The following is an 18,348-nucleotide window of genomic DNA, read 5'->3' on the forward strand; positions in this document are numbered from 1 at the left end:
TGAGCACAGAGTTATCTGTATTCAAGAGATTTGTATGATTTACTAAACTCGCCTTCAAAAATTCATGTCATTACCCCTTTAATTAGACATCAAAATAACAAACTTATACTATTGAAATTCTCAACATAATAAAATATTTATAAGTCCATTAAACAAGCATTTTAAACCTAAATATCACAATGCCCATATGGTTACCGGTAGTTTCAATGTAATTAAGTTTCATCGCTATGCCAAAAAAACAAACCAAGACATGCTTATTGAGAATCTCGCTGTGTCTATGGCCAAATGATTAAATTGCATGTAGTTCATTTTTCAAGGCACATTTTTCAAGCATTTTTCAAGGCACAACAAGTGCATTCTGAAGGCCAATTTTTCTGTTTTGATGTTGTGATGCTGTATATGCACAGATATGGCATTAGTAGGTATACAATCTCTTCACACCATTGGCATGTCAACGCCACAGCGATGCTACAACAGAAAACACATCGGCATGAAAGCTACACTTTAGCAAGGTTCCAGTGCAGATTAGTTCAAAGCTGTGACTCCTTTCTCTTTCTCTCGCAAGCAATATGTAAAGCAGAGACAATAAAAACTAGCACTTACATAAACAGATCCCTCGTCGGTGCCAGCTGCTACAGTGACACTTTCGGGATCTGGGCTGAACCGGCAGCAGCGAACACAAGCGTCAAGAATCTTCTCATGCAGCAGCTCGCCCGTTTCAGCGTTCCACAACTGTTAGATAGAAACAAAACCTTCCGTGAAAATTCAAAAGAGAGAGAGAGAGAAGAAATGTAGGAAAAATAGGGAGGTTAACTAGACTATGCGTCCAGTTTGCTACCCTACACATGGAGAGGGGGAGAGGGGAGTAAAAAGAAAAAAAAAGAGAGAAGGATAGACACATGTCACATCACACTCACAATGCCGAGTTTCACAGGCGGTCTCTCAATGAAGTTGCTGTCAAGTATCTCAGGAGGGCTCGCGTGGCTTTATGTGCTGATGTGCTGCGCGACCAGGCTCCTAAAATCTTTGCTTCATTAAATGGCCGGTCATCGAGTCTATTCAAGGCACACTGGAGAGTCCGGTGATCTTCATCAAATTCGGCACAGTGGCACAAGAGATGTTGAATAGTCTCTATACAGTTGCAGCTTTCACACATGGATGAATCTGCCATGCCAATGCGATGACTGAATGACATAGTAAACGCTACCCCAGTCCACAGCCGGCACAGTATTGTAGCGTCACGTCGAGAAATCTTGGATGGCAGTTGTTTCTGACGTAATGACTTAAGATTTTTAGGGCGATGATTGGAGTTAAGTGGAGAATTCCAGTGCGCAAGCGTGGCATTACGCACGATGAGATGAAGTTCTCTAGCTGCGTCTACTCTTGACAAGGGTATTAACAGTGTGGGCGCTCCATCGTGGGCACATCGGGCAGCGTCGTCAGCGAGGTGGTTACAATTTTCAGTCGGAAAGAAGAAGTAAATGTAACTCATTCTAAAGAGGGTAAAACCCTGATCAGACAGGCAAGTTAAGTGCACTTGCAAGGAGTACACTTTGGAACCTCGAGAGAGACCAGCAAAGAAAAAATGATGATGACTGAAAGTGCGTTTTCCAAGATGGAGATGGGGGAAGAAAGTTATCACTGTTTTGGGTTTAGTTAAAAACAAAAACGAAGTTAGGCTTTTTTTTTTTTTTTACTTACTGAAAAATGCAGCTGTCTCTTCATAAAAACCTTCAGAGTCAATATTGGTGCGAAACGAGAAAATCGAGCACACTTGTAGCAAAGAAAGAATGGTGGTAACTGCGAGTGCACTTTTAAAAAATGAAGATGGAAAAAAGAAAGAAATACAGCAGTACTACCTCGTTAACTCGAACTCTCATATCTCGCAAAATTGTCTAAGTGGAAATTTTCCGCAACACTGAACATTTTCCTATACATACCATCTATATTTTCCCCTTTATCACGAATAATTTTTCGGTCGGATTGCAGATAACTTGAAATCTTGAGTGGGAGTGGACTATTTCACAAGGTTTGCATGATGCTGCCACGCCAGAAAATCTTTCTTTTTTTTTTTAAGCCATGCTTGCCACTACGTCGATGCTTCCTGCTAACGCGAAGAGCACGTAGTCTCAGCCCAGCGACATATAAACTTTGTCAAGCGACCCTCTGGCACGTCATGTGACACATGCACTGAGCAGGGAGGCCCTCTGCCCACGCTTGGTGTAGTTTGTCTGATTCACTTTGTGCAGTGCTTGTGAATTTCCCCGAGGTGCGATTTCCGTTCATCTGTGCAAATAGAGCGGTATGGATTTTTCGCTGACTGTAAGGAGCGACAACTTAGCGCGAGTGCGGCAAGCATGGCGTCAAAATCAGTGCAAGTCGCTAATGCTAAAAAAAAAAAAAGATGTTGCCCTAATAAAGGAAGTAGAGAAAGGAGGCCGAACAAATTCGGCATCCCTTTGTCTATGCTTTGGATGGTACTGAAAAACAAGCAGAAGGTGCTGGACAAATTTCAGCAGAGCTTCTCCAGCCAGCGGAAGCGAGTTCAATGGTCGACGTTCTCAGACGTTGAAGCGGCATTGATGGTATGGCTGCGAAATGCCAGAGCGGCCAACCTTCCCCGTCACCACAGCAAAAGCAGACGCTCTGACCTTGCAAATGGGGCACACGGACTTCAGTTGCAGCAGTGGCTGGTTTGCACACTTCAAAAACAGAAACAGTGTGGTTCCCAGTCAGAGCACGGCGAGAGCTGCACTGTCGACGCAGCTACTGCAGACAATTTGCGCGGCAGTCAGCTCGTCGAGTTGCGGGAGAGTTACGCCGACAGCGACATTTTCAACCTTTATGAAACAGCACTTTTTTATAAAATGTTGCCGAGCCACACCTTCACACCGAGGGGTGGAGCGTGCCTGGGAGTGAAACAACAGAAAGACAGGGTCACTGTCCTTTTTGGGGCAATTGCCACAGATGAAGAGAAGCTGCCATTAATCATAATTGGCAAAGCTCTAAATCTTGGGTGCTTTAGAAATGCCCGACTGCCGAATTAAGTTACCTATCGCACAAATAGAGCAGCGTGGATGACTGCCACTCTTTTCGACGAGTATGTTCAGCTATAGATAACAAGATGGCCAAGAAAAACAAAAAAGTACTATTCATTATCGAGAACTGCCTAGGCAACGGCAGAATAGAGAATTTGAAGGCAGTGACAGTAGAGTTTCTGCCTGCAAATGTGACGTCTGTGCGGCAGTCAATGGACCAAGGTGTCATCGAAGTGGCCCGAAAAATCTACCAAAGGAGCCTTCTCAACAGAATTTAGTTGTCTTATGAAAACGGTAAAACCTACAAAACTGACCTGCTGGGAGCAGTACAACTTCTCAGCAGTGCTTGGCAGAAAGTTCATGCAGTGGCTATCGCCAACTGCTTTGCACACTCTGGGTTTTCACGTGCCACCAGTTTGCCAGAAGCAGAGATGGATAGCTTCACAGACTGTGAAAAACTTTGTTAAGAAGTCATCAAGCTTATAGGTAATAGTGCCGCCGAAAATGACATGACTTTTCTGGAGCAAACGCTGTGTGAGCAGGATGTGGTGGTTACTGGAGAAATGGCGGACACCAAAAGTGTTCAAACGGCCACTAACGTAGGAGGCGGCGGAGACGACGGCGATGGCGAACAACCTCGAGAAGTGCCGACATCTTCCGAGACGAGAAATTCGCTGTGCTTGCTTCGAAATAAGGTCGAGTGCAGCACTGGGAAAGATGAACTGATGCAATGCGCCAAGCAGCTGGGGGACGCCTTCCTACGGCAGCGTACAACCGCAAAGCAAAGTAGCATTAGGCAGTTTTTCTCTGCTAAATGAAATGGCAGTGTGGCAAATACCAGATGGCTAAAGTCTCTTGTATGTATTTTTTTTCTCTTTTAAACGTGCACGAGGACAAACACAACTGCCACTGAAGAGCCGGTTAGTAGTAGTGATTTTTATGAAAAGCACCCATTTTTACCAGCGATTAGTGCTACTTTGCTTATCTTAAAAATCCCTACCATTCGCGTATTGGGCTTCTGCATTCAGCAGAATGGCGGCAATTCGGAAACAATGCAACTACTACACCAGCATGTCAATCAGACTACTAGGCTTATCTCCCGCATCGCCAATAAACAGCACGGCATGAAAGAGGCCAATCTCATACGACTGGTGACAGTCTTCTCCATAAGCAGAATCCTTTACCTTCCTCCATTTATGAAACTTGCGCTCACCGACAAGAAAAATCTTAACATAATTATCAGGTGCCGCTACAAGTGCGCACTGTGTCTCCCCATGTCTACGCCCAATACGAAACTCAATGACCTTGGACTTCACAATACCATAGACGAATTCATTGAAGCCCAACGTATATCGCACTACGAACGATTAGGCCAAGCTCCTACAGGACGACATCTCATGTGCGCACTCGGTATACCTTGCGTCTCCCAGTTTGGCCAGAAACTCCCAATTCCTTCGGACATTCGCGACACTTTCGTGAATACCCCCATACCACGCAATATGCACCCTGAATATAACGTGGAAAGACGAGTAGACCGCGCCAAGCAACTAGGCAAGCGTTACGCGAAAGCCACGTACGTGGCGTATGTAGACTCAGCAGAATATCCTACGCATCGGGCCGCGGCCCTCGCTGTTGCCAACGGGCGGCAGTACATAATTACCGCAACTGGCACCATTCGTGGAAACAAACCCGAAGAAGGCGAAGAAGCCGCCATCGCTCTCGCCTACGCTTCAACCCAAGCATCCTCCATCATCAGCAACTCCAAGACTGCCATCCGCAACTTTACGAAAGGTTTGATCTCCCAACCAGTGCTCTGAATTCTCACAAGTACACCTCTGTTACGTCGGCGCCGCGTTGAGATCATCTGGACTCCGGGCCACTCGGGGCTCGCGGGGAACGAACACGCTCATGACGCCGCCCGAGCTCTTGTCCACCGGGCACGTCATTTAACAAAGCACCACCCCTCGTGACCTGACGCGGCTGAGCGAGAGATGATGATCTCCTCGTTTCGCGACAATGCGAGGGACAGGTTGGTTACCTAAATCCTAATGTATTACGACAAGGCCAGACTTAAATACCCACCAGCAGACAAGTGCCTTAGTAAGCAGCAGTCCACTACCTGGCGTCTATTACAGACACGCACTTTCCCCTGCCCGTCACTGTACAGCCGTATTTACCCCGCTATTCACACACCACAATGCAAAACGTGCGGTGCACCTAACGCTGAGCTCGACCATATTATATGGGCCTGCTCCGAAGCTACTCACTCAGTTAAACACAGCACGAACCCTACATTCACAATCACCACGGCCGAGTAGTGGGAGGCATTGCTGCTCAGCACGTGCCCGGAGGACCAGCTCTGGGCTGTCCGGCTGGCCGAAGACGCCGCCAGGATTCAAGGCCTGGCCGCTGCCTGAGGAAGGGGGTTACAGAGGGGCCCGTCTCCCGGCCACCCGCCACCTTTGACCCCAGCAGGGGCACTTGAATAAAGTTTCTTCTCTCTCTCTCTCTCTCTTGAAAATCCGTTTATCTTGACGCTTTCCCTGGTTTTTACAACCTCAAGAGAATTTAAAAAAAAAGAGGCTTTGTTACAGCTAATAATAATTGTTGGGAGTAATGTTCCAATACCATGATACAATTATCAGAGACGTCGTAAAGGAGAGGGTCTTGAAAATTAAATTGGCTGGGGATCTTTAAGGTGCACTTAATTTGTTGCAACTGACAGCAACAATTACTGACAGATAAGAACTACTATACATGGTGAATTTATGTTTTACTTTCATAATAGACAAGCATTATCGTATTTCTTGTGTCCGCCACATTAACACACATAGATAAGAACAGCAATACTTAGTATTGAAGAAAAATGAGTGAAAATGTGTGAGAGCCTTGAACATCAGCCATGAAGCTACTTACTTGAATAGTTTTGTTAGCAGACCCAGAGAGGAGCCACTGCCCATCAGATGACACATCACAGCACAAGACTGAGTCTCCACTGTGAGCCTTGATCTGAATGCATGGCTGGCTGTAGTGTTTCAAGCTCCAGACCTTGAGGGGAAAAGATATATAGCAATGTTGGCTGGTTTGTGACAGCACCTCCTAATATATCATAGATATGATTGTGAAGAGTGCTTATGGGGACGCTAAAGGCAACTACAGTGCAGTCCACTTATAACGATATCGAGAAAACCTAAAAATATGATCGTTATAACCGGTGATCGTTATATCTGGACTGCCGCCAAAAAATCGTCGCCGGACGTACCTTTTGTAGCTCCAGGTTTCATTTCGCTATTTTCACCAATTAATAAATATTGTAGATAGTAGGATGTCAAAAACAAACTTTATTTCTTACTCCGAAGAACGCATCACGGGTTCGCTGAAGAAGAGAGACTGACCGACGGCGGGGTGGGAGCAGTGCGAAGAAGAAAGCACAGCCAGAGGTACACAGCCGGAATGCCAACGAGGCCCCGCCCCGATGCCGCCGCGCCGCTTTGCTTTTCGCTTTTTTTATTTTCTCTCTCTTTCCCGCTTTCAATCGGCAAGCACGAGTAGCTTGCCGTTGTAGAAGGCGGGGAGCCGCGGAGCGCGGCACTTTGCTTTTCGCATTTTTTTTTTTTTTTAAATTCTCTCAGCCTCTCCGCGGTCGACGCGCGGCGAGGCGCAAAACGTGACACAGCTCGCGCCATCTGTAGCGCGTCGCGCCAACTCGCGATGCTCTCCTCGGCTTTTTGAACGGCCGGGACGCGCTGCCGGCGCTGTGCTGCAGTGGCGGCAGATACGTACTCGCCTACGCTAACTTTTCGTCTTGTCTCGGCATAGTTCGTTTCAGAGGAACTTATCAATCTAAATGTTACGATTATTCTGAATGAAACATGCCGTCCACGGCAAACTTTTCATCATTGTATCCGATATGCGGTGGATAACATATCGTTATATATGGTTTTTTTCCCCATAGCCCCAATGCATAAAATGAGACTGTTAAGTCGACCCATCGTTATATGTGGTATCGTTATAAGTGGACTGCACTGTATTAAGTCGACATTGATTGTTGAAATGGCGGTCTGGAGACCTTGTAGTGTTACTTTTGTGCCAAAGAAGTGCTTATTTTGAAATAAAATCACGTTTTAGTGGTCCGCATCTGGTAAGCACACTTCAAATTGCCTGCCCAAACAACCGCCATTGATTTAGTTTCCTACCATTGGCTCCAAGATGGCAAACGTGTTTTGTTTCAACTGGGCCCGGCTAGATGGAATATTTTGCCCAGTTTATGCGGGCAAAAATGAAACTTTTAAACCACTCACACCATTCCCCAAAGGAACGACCGGCAGTTATTCTTTTTCTATAAATGAAACATAAATGGACAAGCAACATTTTATTACTTTTCTTAATGCACGAAAGGTTCTTTTTTTATTGCAGCTAGTTTGATTACTAGTGATTAATTGTAGTCAAATGCTTTCACGCCATCGGGATCATTTCCAAAATATGGACTACAGATTGGACAGGTTTCTGACCTTGCTAGAAAAACATTGCAGGGCTCCTTTAATGAAAATCTGACAGCGACCAGGAAAATATGCTCCATTTAACTAGGATGGGTTCCATTTACTGAGTGATGGACAGGGCAATGGAATTCAAGTGCAAAATTAATCATACTAGAAGCTGTTCTAAGCAGCAATACCATTCAAGCGTTTCCATTTACTGAGAGTCTACTGTACTTCATCCAATGGTACGTGACGAAGTGTATCTAGGAATCTCTCACCATGAGCTCGCCCTGGTCTGATGATGACAAAAGCTTGAGGTTGCCTCCAAACAGGTGGCATGGCGCCGTGATTTGACCACGATGGCCAACGAGCGTGCTGTGAGAACCATCCATGTGCCAGAGCTGAAAAGTGTGGAAAAAAAGAGGCAGGGGAGCCAGCCATTAGTCCTCATTTCCGACATAAGGTTTTGTGACCACCGGGTCCACCTATATAATATCCCCTACAGGCACTACTGCCACATTGAATATGCAGCACCAAGAGAACAACGAAGAACACGCGCAGCGAGAGAAGAAGACGAGGTTTTCTTCCGATCAGTTTGCCAGTGTTCTGGTACAATTAAAATGAGTTTCCTGTATTCGACTGCTGCTGTTTCTGCATTGTGACACTGGTGGAGGCGCTGGGTACATGTTCGGGACGCCTGACAAGAGCCCCGCTGTTGTCAGGCGTCCCGATGTTTGTTGAGGACATGGGGCGGCTATTTCGTTGAGCAGATCCTAATATGCCCGACGCCAAAAAAATTAGCTACCTCATGCGGGGCGTTAAGGAGCAGCTCTTCGCTGGTCTCGTACGAAACCCGCCTACAAGTGTGGATGAATTCTCCAAGGAGGCGACATCTATCGAACGCGCACTGCATCTACGTTATCGCCAGTATGACCGCCCAACCCACAGTGCACCGATCAGCGTGGCAGCCACGACCACAGCAACAGCACCCGACGAAGGTTTTTTGCGCCAACTAATACGAGAAATCGTACAAGAAGAGGTCAAGACGCTCGTCGCCAAACCGAATGACTGCGCAATCGCCTCAGCAGCGGAAGTTGTACGCCAGGAGATCAGGCAAGCGCTCTCGCTTCCTGAGCCGAACACGAGCACTCCCTAGGCAAGCTATGCAGATGTAGTCCGCCGACAGCCAGCGAACGTGCCGACACCACATCAGTACCACTAGCAACATCCGCCAACAGCGCCTTGGTACTACAGAGAAACTTTGACGCCGAGGCTGACACCACTTCGCAAAACTGACATCTGGCGTACCCCTGATCATAGGCCCCTGTGCTTTCACTGTGGGGAGGCAGGCCACATCTTTCGGTATTGCCCGTATCGCGCCGCAGGGTACCAAGGGTTTCCTTCCACTGTTCCTCGGCGCCATCTTAACGGAACACCTGACGTTGACACGAGTGTCATGACCCCGCAGGATGTTCCTCCTGGGTTTCGGTCCCGCTCACCCTCTCCTGGGCGTTATTCTCCATCCTCTAGACGGAGCACCACTGACATGCCAAGAGGGAGATCTCCTAGTCCACACCGGGGAAACTAAAAGCAGCGACCTCAGGGGGGAAGGTTGCGAATCGTCGAAGTGCTGAAAATCCCCCCATACTGCCGAGCGAAGAGAGACACATTTTCAATGAATCGACGAAAGATGGGGTTGTTACTGCCGAAGTTGCAATTATGATTGACGGACATGACGTCATGGCATTGGTCGACACTGGCGCGGACTTCTCAAAAAATGAGTGAGAGTCTGGCAGACACGTTCAGGAAGGTTAGAATGGAATGGACAGGACCGCAGATTAGACGAGCTGGAGGGCAGCTACTCACACCTACCGGAAAGTGCACCGCAAGAATGAAGATAGGGGATGCATCCTTCCTTGCAACTTTTCTTATTCTTTCTGAGTGTTGCATACAGGCAATCTTGGGGATGGATTTCTTGCGTGAATATGGTGCCATCATCAGTATTCCGGATGGTGTACTGACCTTTTCAGCGGATCAAAGCGCAGCGCTACACCGAAAACCCCTGCGAGTCATTGACGATGTGACCGTACCTCCGTTATTGTGCCGCCTTGTTTCAGTCACGTGCAGCGAGCAGAATACTGGAGAAGTAATCGCTGAACAAGTATTGACGCTTCTACTCTCTCACGGTGTTGCAATTGCCAGAAGTATCGTCAATGTTGTGCGCGGTGAAGCAGAGGTTCTGTTGACGAATTTTACCAACGAGCAACGACACATTACACAAGGCACTACAGTTGCCTACTTTGACGAGATCACCGAAATCCGTGAGTGCTGTGTAGTACAACAGGGCGAGCCACAAGTCACGTCAGCCCCACCACCTATTAACGTAAGCACGGATTTGTCACCAGCACAGAGACAGCGTCTAGTAGATCTTCTTCACCAGTTCAAAGACTGTTTTTCATCGACCTCGAGGGTCAGTTAAACGCCACTGACAAAACATCGGATAATAACGGAAGAGACGGCAAGGCCAATATGACAGAACCCATACCACGTAGCACCAAAAGAGCGCGAAGCAATCCAGGAACAAGTGAAGAAAATGCTCGATGATGACGTCATCCAGCCGTCAAGAAGTCCTTGGGCATCGCCGGTAGTGCTGGTTAAAAAGAAAGACAGAAGCTTGCAATTTCGTGTCGACTACCGCAAGCTGAACCGTGTGACAAAGAAAGATGTATACCCATTACTGCGCAGCGATGATTCACTCGACAGGCTGAGGTATGCACGGTACTTTTCATCAATGGACCTCAAAAGTGAGTATTGGCAAATTGAGGTCAACAAGCGAAATAGAGAAAAAACGTTGTTTGTAACGCCTGACGGGCTTTATGAATTTAAAGTCTTGCCATTCGGATTGTGCTCAGCCCCCACAACATTTCAGAGACTGATGGATACCGTTCTGTCAGGCCTTAAGTGGCAGACATGTCTGGTCTATCTGGACGACGTCATTGTTTTTTCAAAAACATTTGAGGAACACCTGAGCAGGCTGCTATCGGTATTCAGGGCAGTAAGGTCTGCCGGCCTGACACTGAAACTCGAGAAGTGTCATTTCGCTTTCAAGGAGCTCCAATTTTTAGGCCATGTGGTGAGCCATGAAGGTGTTCGACCTGATCCCGATAAGATTGCGGCCGTCAGAAAATTTCCGGTGCCAAAAGACAAGAAAGCAGTCAGGCGTTTCCTTGGCCTATGCGCATACTACCAAAAGTTTATTGCCAATTTCTCCCACATAGCCTCGCCGTTAACAGTACTCACAAGAGAAGACGTTTCGTTCACATGGGGCGACGATCAACAGGTGGCATTTGACGATCTCCGACAACGCCTGCAGACTCCGCCTGTGCTTGCTCACTTTGATGAGGATGCTCCTACCATGGTACACACAGATGCCAGCAACGTGGGTTTATGCGCTGTACTCGTCCAGTGGCAAGACTCAGCCGAGCGTGTGATCGCATATGCTAGTAAGACGCTTTCCCGCCTCGAGTCCAAGTACTCTACAACGGAAAAAGAGTGTCTTGCTGTCGTATGGGCGGTTATGAAGTTTTGTCTGTACCTCTATGGTCGTTCCTTCCACGTAGTCAGCGACCATCATTCCCTCTACTGGCTGACCAACTTGAAAGACCCGTCTGGTCGGCTCGCACGGTGGAGCTTACGCCTTCAAGAGTTTGATATGACAGTCATAAGTCCGGATGGCAGCACGCCGACGCCAATTGCTTATCAAGGTCACCGATAAAGTGCGACGATGACACAGAAGATGACAGCATGGTGTTTGTAGGAGTCGTTGACACCACTACGATTTCGTGCAAGCAGAAAGAAGACAGCGATTTGCTTCCCCTTATTGAATTTTTGACTGGCCGGACAACAACCGTCCCTAGAATATATGCAAGGAGCCTGCCGTCATTCTGCTTACGTAGTGGTGTTCTCTATAAAAAGAACTTTTCTCCCAGAGGAAGCACCCACCTACTTGTCGTTCCAACGTCAATCCGTGAAGAGATACTTTGTGCTTGCCACGATGAGCCAAAGTATGGTCATCTCGGATACACACGCACATTGGCCAGAATCCAACAGAAATACTACTGGCCAAGACTTTCAGCTATTGTGAAGCATTACGTGCACACGTGCCTCGATTGCCAACGACGAAAATCGCCACTGTTAAAACCAGCTGGACTTTTACAACCAATTCAAGTGCCCACGGTACTTTTTGCCCAAATTGGAATGGATCTTCTTGGACCATATCCGACTTCCCATGCTGGCAACAAGTGGGTAATAGTCGCCACTGATTATCTTACGCGCTACGCGGAAAGAAAGGCTTTGTCAAGTGGCACCGCCGTTGAAACCGCACGATTCTTCGTAGAAAATATCGTCCTTAGGCACGGTGCTCCGACAATCGTAATAACGGATCGAGGTGCCACTTTCACGGCCGCACTCCGGAAGACAGTGCTTGAGCTCCGTGGAACAGCCCACGGGAAAACCACTTCCTATCATCCACAAACCAACGGCTTAACAGAACGCCTCAACAAGACTATTGCCGACGTGTTGAGTATGTACGTTGACGTGGATCACAAGAACTGGGACGACATTCTACCGTACATCACGTTCGCCTATAATACAGCGCAGCAAGAAACTACACGAAGAACGCCGTTCAGTCGCCGTGAAGTGACGACAATGCTTGACGCCATGTTACTGCACGACTGCAATGACATCAATTTGGATGCTGTATCTTTTACCCAACGAGCAGAAGAAGCGAGGCAGCTTGCGCGCGTCCGAATCACCTAGCAGCAAAATTACGACGCCCAACGTTATAATCTGCGACACCGACATGTCGTCTATCGGGCCGGCGACAAAGTCTGGGTATGGAGTCCTATCCGCCGCCGGGGACTGTCTGAAAAATTGCTGAAGAAGTATTTTGGCCCCTACACAGTTTTACAACGCCTGAGCGACGTTAACTACGTGGTCGTTCCTGACAGCCCCTCGACAACTCGCCAGCAAAAACCAGAAATCGTGCACGTTGTGCGAATGAAGCCCTACTTTTCAGACTGATTTACACCATGCATCTACTACACCGTCTTTTGTAGAAGAGCATCGGGACGCTGCTCTCAGGACGGGGGCAAATGCCACATTGAATATGCAGCACCAAGAGAACAACGAAGAACACGCGCAGCGAGAGAAGAAGACGAGGTTTTCTTCCGATCAGTTTGCCAGTGTTCTGGTACAATTAAAGGGAGTTTCCTGTATTCCGCTGCTGCTGTTTCTGCATTGTGACACTACGTCCACATATGTGCACACAACGCGTTTGTAAGGATTCCTTCAACGAGTGGACAAGAAAGGGCGAAACACAATGTGCGCAGGATCAAGCCACTTTATTTTTTCTTAAACTCAATGTTCTGCGTACGACTGCATCTAACCACTAAGACGAAGGCAATACAACGTCCGACCGCTTGGTCATCATGCCGCATTCTAACACCATTCAATGTATTTTTCTTTGCTTGAAATGAATACAAACAACAACACATTGTGGATAAATTTTGAACCTAAGAATTGATTCTTTGTGCGTAAAAATGAAACCTGACTGACTGCAGAATAATTAAATATTCAATTACACTAATTAGAACAGATAACAAACTCATACAAGACAACATATTACTTAACTCTTTTTGTTGGAATGTAACAGAGTGTGCCTCATAATTATGCTGAGAGAATTAGACAGTTTTGCAAACAGTTTATCAGAATTCATGCCCGACGGGAATGTCTTCTGAAGAATGTCCCAAAGCTAACATGTGGTACGAACAGGCAAAGGCTAAAGGTAGGCTCCACTCCTCAATGAGAAAACAATGCCTACCTTCACTGTTGAATCCAGGGAGCCTGAAATAGCTAGACCTTCTGGCCAAGCTATTATTGATGTGACGCTGCCATCATGGTTGCCTAAAGCCTTACACTCCTTTGTGTCCAAATGAAACAGCTGCAATGCAAAAGTACTAAGTGAATAGAAAAACTAACACACAAATTACAAGTTTAAACGAAATAGATTGACACCTTGCCTCAAGATGAAAATGCACCAGTAGAATAGTTGAACCCCACCTAATACCTTATTTGCTCATACGTCGTCATATATCGTTCATACATACATCGCTCATACATCGTTCATACGTCGTCAGATCAAAACCGCACTTACGAGCTCTCACTACAGAAACCCTTGTGTGACAAGGGCATGGTGTGCCAAAGCTGGTCCACCGGGATTTTTTAGTTACTATTGGTAACTGTAGTCATTAACCTGACATCACAGATGATTGTCATTTTACTCATACCAACATACACCTCTAATGAAGAATGCCACATAATTCAACACATTTAGCCACTTTTTTCTACAGTGCATGAAGGCAATGACTTTAAATTTCTCTTCCTTTGCGTGAGCCTGTTTTATTTTAAGCTGGCAAACTTCTTCCTTTCAGTAATCCATCTGGCCCTTTGCTATTCATAGATACGTTTATCATATTTTGGTATCCATTTAATCACCAAGTGACCATTGGTTATCTATCCTTCACTTTACATGACCAGCCCAGCACCACATTTTCCTCTTCATATCAATTCGAATGTCTGCTTCAGCTGTTTGTTCTCTGATCTTTTATACTATCTTCCCACCTCTTAATTTTTAACTTACCACTTTCTAATCTACCACGCACAGCACAATTCTTAACTTCCCAAGTTTCTTAGTTATGCTACAGGTTTCCACCTCATATGTTAGTACTGGCAGTATACAATGGCTGCTACATAAAATAGAGCCACAATTCAAAGCAAAAACACAGAAAATTATCACTCACACTAACGTGGCCATTCCTGGTGCCAAAGATGACAGCCGTTCTGTCATGCGAGAAGCAGCAGCACGTCACTTCTTCACAGACTTCGCTCTCGAGGTCAGTCAGTGCATGCCTGAATTCCTGCTTGGCCTCAAGCCCTGATGAAATCTGTTCAAAAAAGTTTGAGCTTTTCTTCATCCCGGTACAGAGCACAGTAATGAAAGGACAATGAAGTGCAAAGGCAAGGGGAACAAGGTACAATGGCAGGAGTCAATAGACAGCTGTAGTTTAGCGGGATTAGTGAGATAGCAAGCTTAGCGGAATAACGGGATGGAAATGCACATGCGTGGTAGACTAACAGACCTGTAGCATGTACCGTACACAAGCTATTTTTCAGACTTAGCATTGCCGTGTTTGCATGGTCTATGTAGTGTACGCAAAATATGGCATCGGTTTAAGAACTGCACTTAGTGTTGGTGGCGACGGATCCACTTTTTGCGTAGCTAGAGACTGTGCAAAATGGCTTAACTTGCCTTCAGGTAGCTTTGACGACAAAGTATTACTCATAACTTATTGAAAATTTTGTTGAAGCCCACTAAAAACAGACAGACAGAAGAGGCTGACAAAGACAGGTTTTTTTAGTGCGCTTCAACAAAATTTTCAATTATGAACGTAATCCAACTGGCACAACTTGTTATCTTGCTGCAATATTACTCATAACTTAGCCTAGTTTTTGAAATCGATTCCCATTTTGAACATTGCTAGGCCTCATTAGATGTGGTCAAACAAACCTGGAACATAAGGATTTGCTCTTTTGATGCATAGTTCATAGTAATTTACTTTTGTTATGACTAAAAAATTACTATTAATATTGCTGCATGCATGAAGATACAAACAATATTTCTCAGTTCTTTTTTTTTTTCACTAATTTTAATGCATTCATCCTTCGCTAGATGATGCCACTGTACCAGCATAGGCATGTAAACGCTATCTCCCTATACTATAACACACTGTCCACAATGAACATTTGCGACGAGGTAATGCTGTTCTCTTAACTCAACCCTTGCTATCATGTTACCGCTAAACTATGTCTAATGAAGCAAACCGTGCTCACCTTTTGACACGTTGAAAGAATTTGAAAGTTCTGTTTTTAAGAAATGCGATATGACTCATGTATAAATACCAAAACTACAAATGAATACTGTAAATCAGCCAAATATGCTGTCAGAAACAGATGAAGAAATCTAAAGTTTCTTTTAAAAGTCAATAATAGAAATCAGTACAGGCTCCTTGAGGAAGGCTCTGTAGCTAAAGAAAATTTTATCCATTTAAGGAAATAAATCCTGAACCCATTACTTTCCTGAGCCAATTAATCCACATACCAAGTAAACAATAAACCATTCTACTTGTTTAGTCTCATTTATTCTCATAAGCAGAATGTATAGCAGAAGAGAAACAGACTCAATAAGATAACAAAAACAAAAAAAAGAAATCAGCAAGGAATGTACTTATGTGCTTCAGTGACATCTTTTATCATATAAAAAAAAAAAAAAACACTTGCCCGTTATCTATCCCATGTCTGACTTTCATTAGCACAAAAATGAAGATGTCTGTAAGTACTTGAATTCTGCATCAATGTTCACCTCTGAGTAAATGCAACTCCTGTTAAACCAAACATAATTACTGGGCCCCTGCCAGTTTCATTTAATCTACTCCATTCACCAACTCACCCGGCAACAAGTTCTTATTAAGTACACTCAAACGTCATTATAACAAAGTTGCATCTTACTGCAAAATCGGCTCCTTATATGCAAGAATTCATTATAAAGGTATATTTATAACACTATATATAGTATTATAAAAATATTCTTAATTTACTTTGTTATAACCAATTTCATTATATCCAGGTTCGTTATATCAAGGTTTGAGTGTCCAGTGTCAATTTTATGAAGGGGAACACGGGAACATCTGGTCTGCGTGCTCCGGCGGCTGCTGGCAGCGCGTTCAAGTGGGAGCGAGAGCAAAACAACCATTCGTTGCTAATATGGAACCAGCGGCAAGATTGCGACCCCCTCACCCTTCAAGGCAATTACCGGCTCTCGCGTAATCGCCTTAAAGGGTGAGGGGTTGCAGTCTTGCCGTTCTATATCAGCAACGAATGGTTGTTTTGCTTGCCGCGAGATGTCGTGTAAAGAAACTGCGGTGGCTCTCGCTCCCGCTTGAACGTGCTGCCAGCAGCCGCCGGAGCGCGCAGGCCATGCGTCGCAGTGTTCCCTTTCATAAATATTGACACTGTACATTTCTTTCATGCATGAAAGAAAGAATTCACACACACCAGACAAGTGCGATGCAACTGCAATTGCTTTGAAAGAAGTAAACTGAGTATCACATACATTATTCATAACTTTCTTCCCCTATGCAGGAGTTAATTTTGTAATACTGTATACCCCAACACAATTTTTTTTTCTGGGATGCTCATCCTGTAACAGTTGTTAGCTAAAACGTTACAAATGACGAATGTCATTGAAGCAGAAGGAGTAGAGGTGCTGTGCAGTGAAGAGTAGAGGGCATAGCACTGATAGCAGGGCCACTCTATCTGCTATTGAAATGCAGCACGCATCCGTCGAGCAGGTGAGAGGGTGATGAGGGAGGAGGAAACTGCTACTTGATCAAAACATTCAAAGCTCCGGCATTATCTGCGGAAGGCGGCAAAATATGCCTGTAACCTGTGAATCGCACGGGCGCCTTTATCCTCGTTAGCAATTATCTATGTGTGTGTGTAACGACATGCCCAGAAAACGTGTAGCAGCACACACTTTGCCGACGTCATCGTCCCTACTCTTATAAATAGCGTAAGTATGGCCAATATCACTTGAATCAGACAATGTATAGTTGCTATCACAGCTGCCTCGCTTGTTTGGTAAAGCAAAACGTAAAAAAACAAGGAGAATGTGACATTTACAAGTCGCATGACTGTTTTTGTACTTTTTTTTCCCCATTATTTTTTAGATGAGGGCACTTTAAACTGCTCCTGGCTGCTCTTGTTGCCACAAAAGCGCTCTAACTCTGCCACTGGTCGCACTGCTGCTACTCCGGTTCGGCCACTGAAATACGCTGGCCCCAAAGATGTGCTTCAGTGTGCTTTTGAGCGCTCCTGTTTTCTCAATGAAGTTCATCATAAGTGGACATTATCCAAGCTCAGGTTAACTTCATAAGCAGTATTGCAATCAGGACCTTATGATATGCAATTATAAAGCTGATTAATGCAAATCAAATTCATATAAAAGTGACACAGTCTCTGCGAACACTACTATTGATGCTTCCCTTCGCAGCAGGTCAAGACTCAAACATATGCATCAGCCAAGGTTTGCCTGGTTATAGCTTCGTTGTTTAATTTAATGCTGTAAAAAAAAATAACCTACACAGGCATGTCATAAAAGCTAAATATTCTGAAATATATGAATGAAAACCACTTCAGTGTTGCTTTAACAGATGTATAGTTTGCATGGCAGGTGCATAGAATTGTAGGCTTGTGCTAATACTTATACACTTCGAATATTAGAATGAATAACAATATTAGAATGAATAACAATATATTAAAATTCACTTGGATTTAATATTAGCTTATAGGAAATTTAGAAGTATTCGATGCGAACAAATAGATGTACATTAGTCCACATGTAACCTCCTGTAAAGATAATTTCACAGCAGTGGGGAGGTGCTATCCCATGAATACACTTTTACAACAAAAAATATACACTGCCACGAAGCCCAACTTCAAGGTCTATGAACACACTACCCTCACATCGATTCTTTTTTTTTGCTTAAAAACTTGTTATAGAGGCTTATATGCTCTAAGTGCCATAAATTTTAAAATGTAGTATACTTTACAGGTTATCACTAGCATTTTACCTAAAGACAAAGCCTGCTACTAATCAAAGTTGCTTCAATGTTGAATCAAGAAAAGATTTGCTCATACCCCTTCTAATTTGTAGA

The 18,348-nt window shown here is 45.0% G+C and overlaps 1 protein-coding gene across 1 annotated transcript in view; it reads right to left on the reverse strand.

Moving 5' to 3' along the window:
* The window catches only part of Dark (Death-associated APAF1-related killer), a 62,663-nt gene that overhangs the window by 7,376 nt on the left and 36,939 nt on the right, over positions 1–18,348 (reverse strand). The window contains exons 16-20 of the mRNA XM_075881311.1: positions 14,377–14,520; positions 13,398–13,517; positions 7,795–7,917; positions 5,955–6,086; positions 604–732 (exon numbers count right to left, since the gene is read on the reverse strand). Coding sequence (XP_075737426.1) covers positions 604–732; positions 5,955–6,086; positions 7,795–7,917; positions 13,398–13,517; positions 14,377–14,520 — 648 coding nt within the window. The remainder of the gene's footprint in view (positions 1–603; positions 733–5,954; positions 6,087–7,794; positions 7,918–13,397; positions 13,518–14,376; positions 14,521–18,348) is intronic.

Source organism: Rhipicephalus microplus, chromosome 2 (assembly GCF_043290135.1).
Source record: "Rhipicephalus microplus isolate Deutch F79 chromosome 2, USDA_Rmic, whole genome shotgun sequence".
NCBI lineage: Eukaryota > Metazoa > Arthropoda > Arachnida > Ixodida > Ixodidae > Rhipicephalus > Rhipicephalus microplus.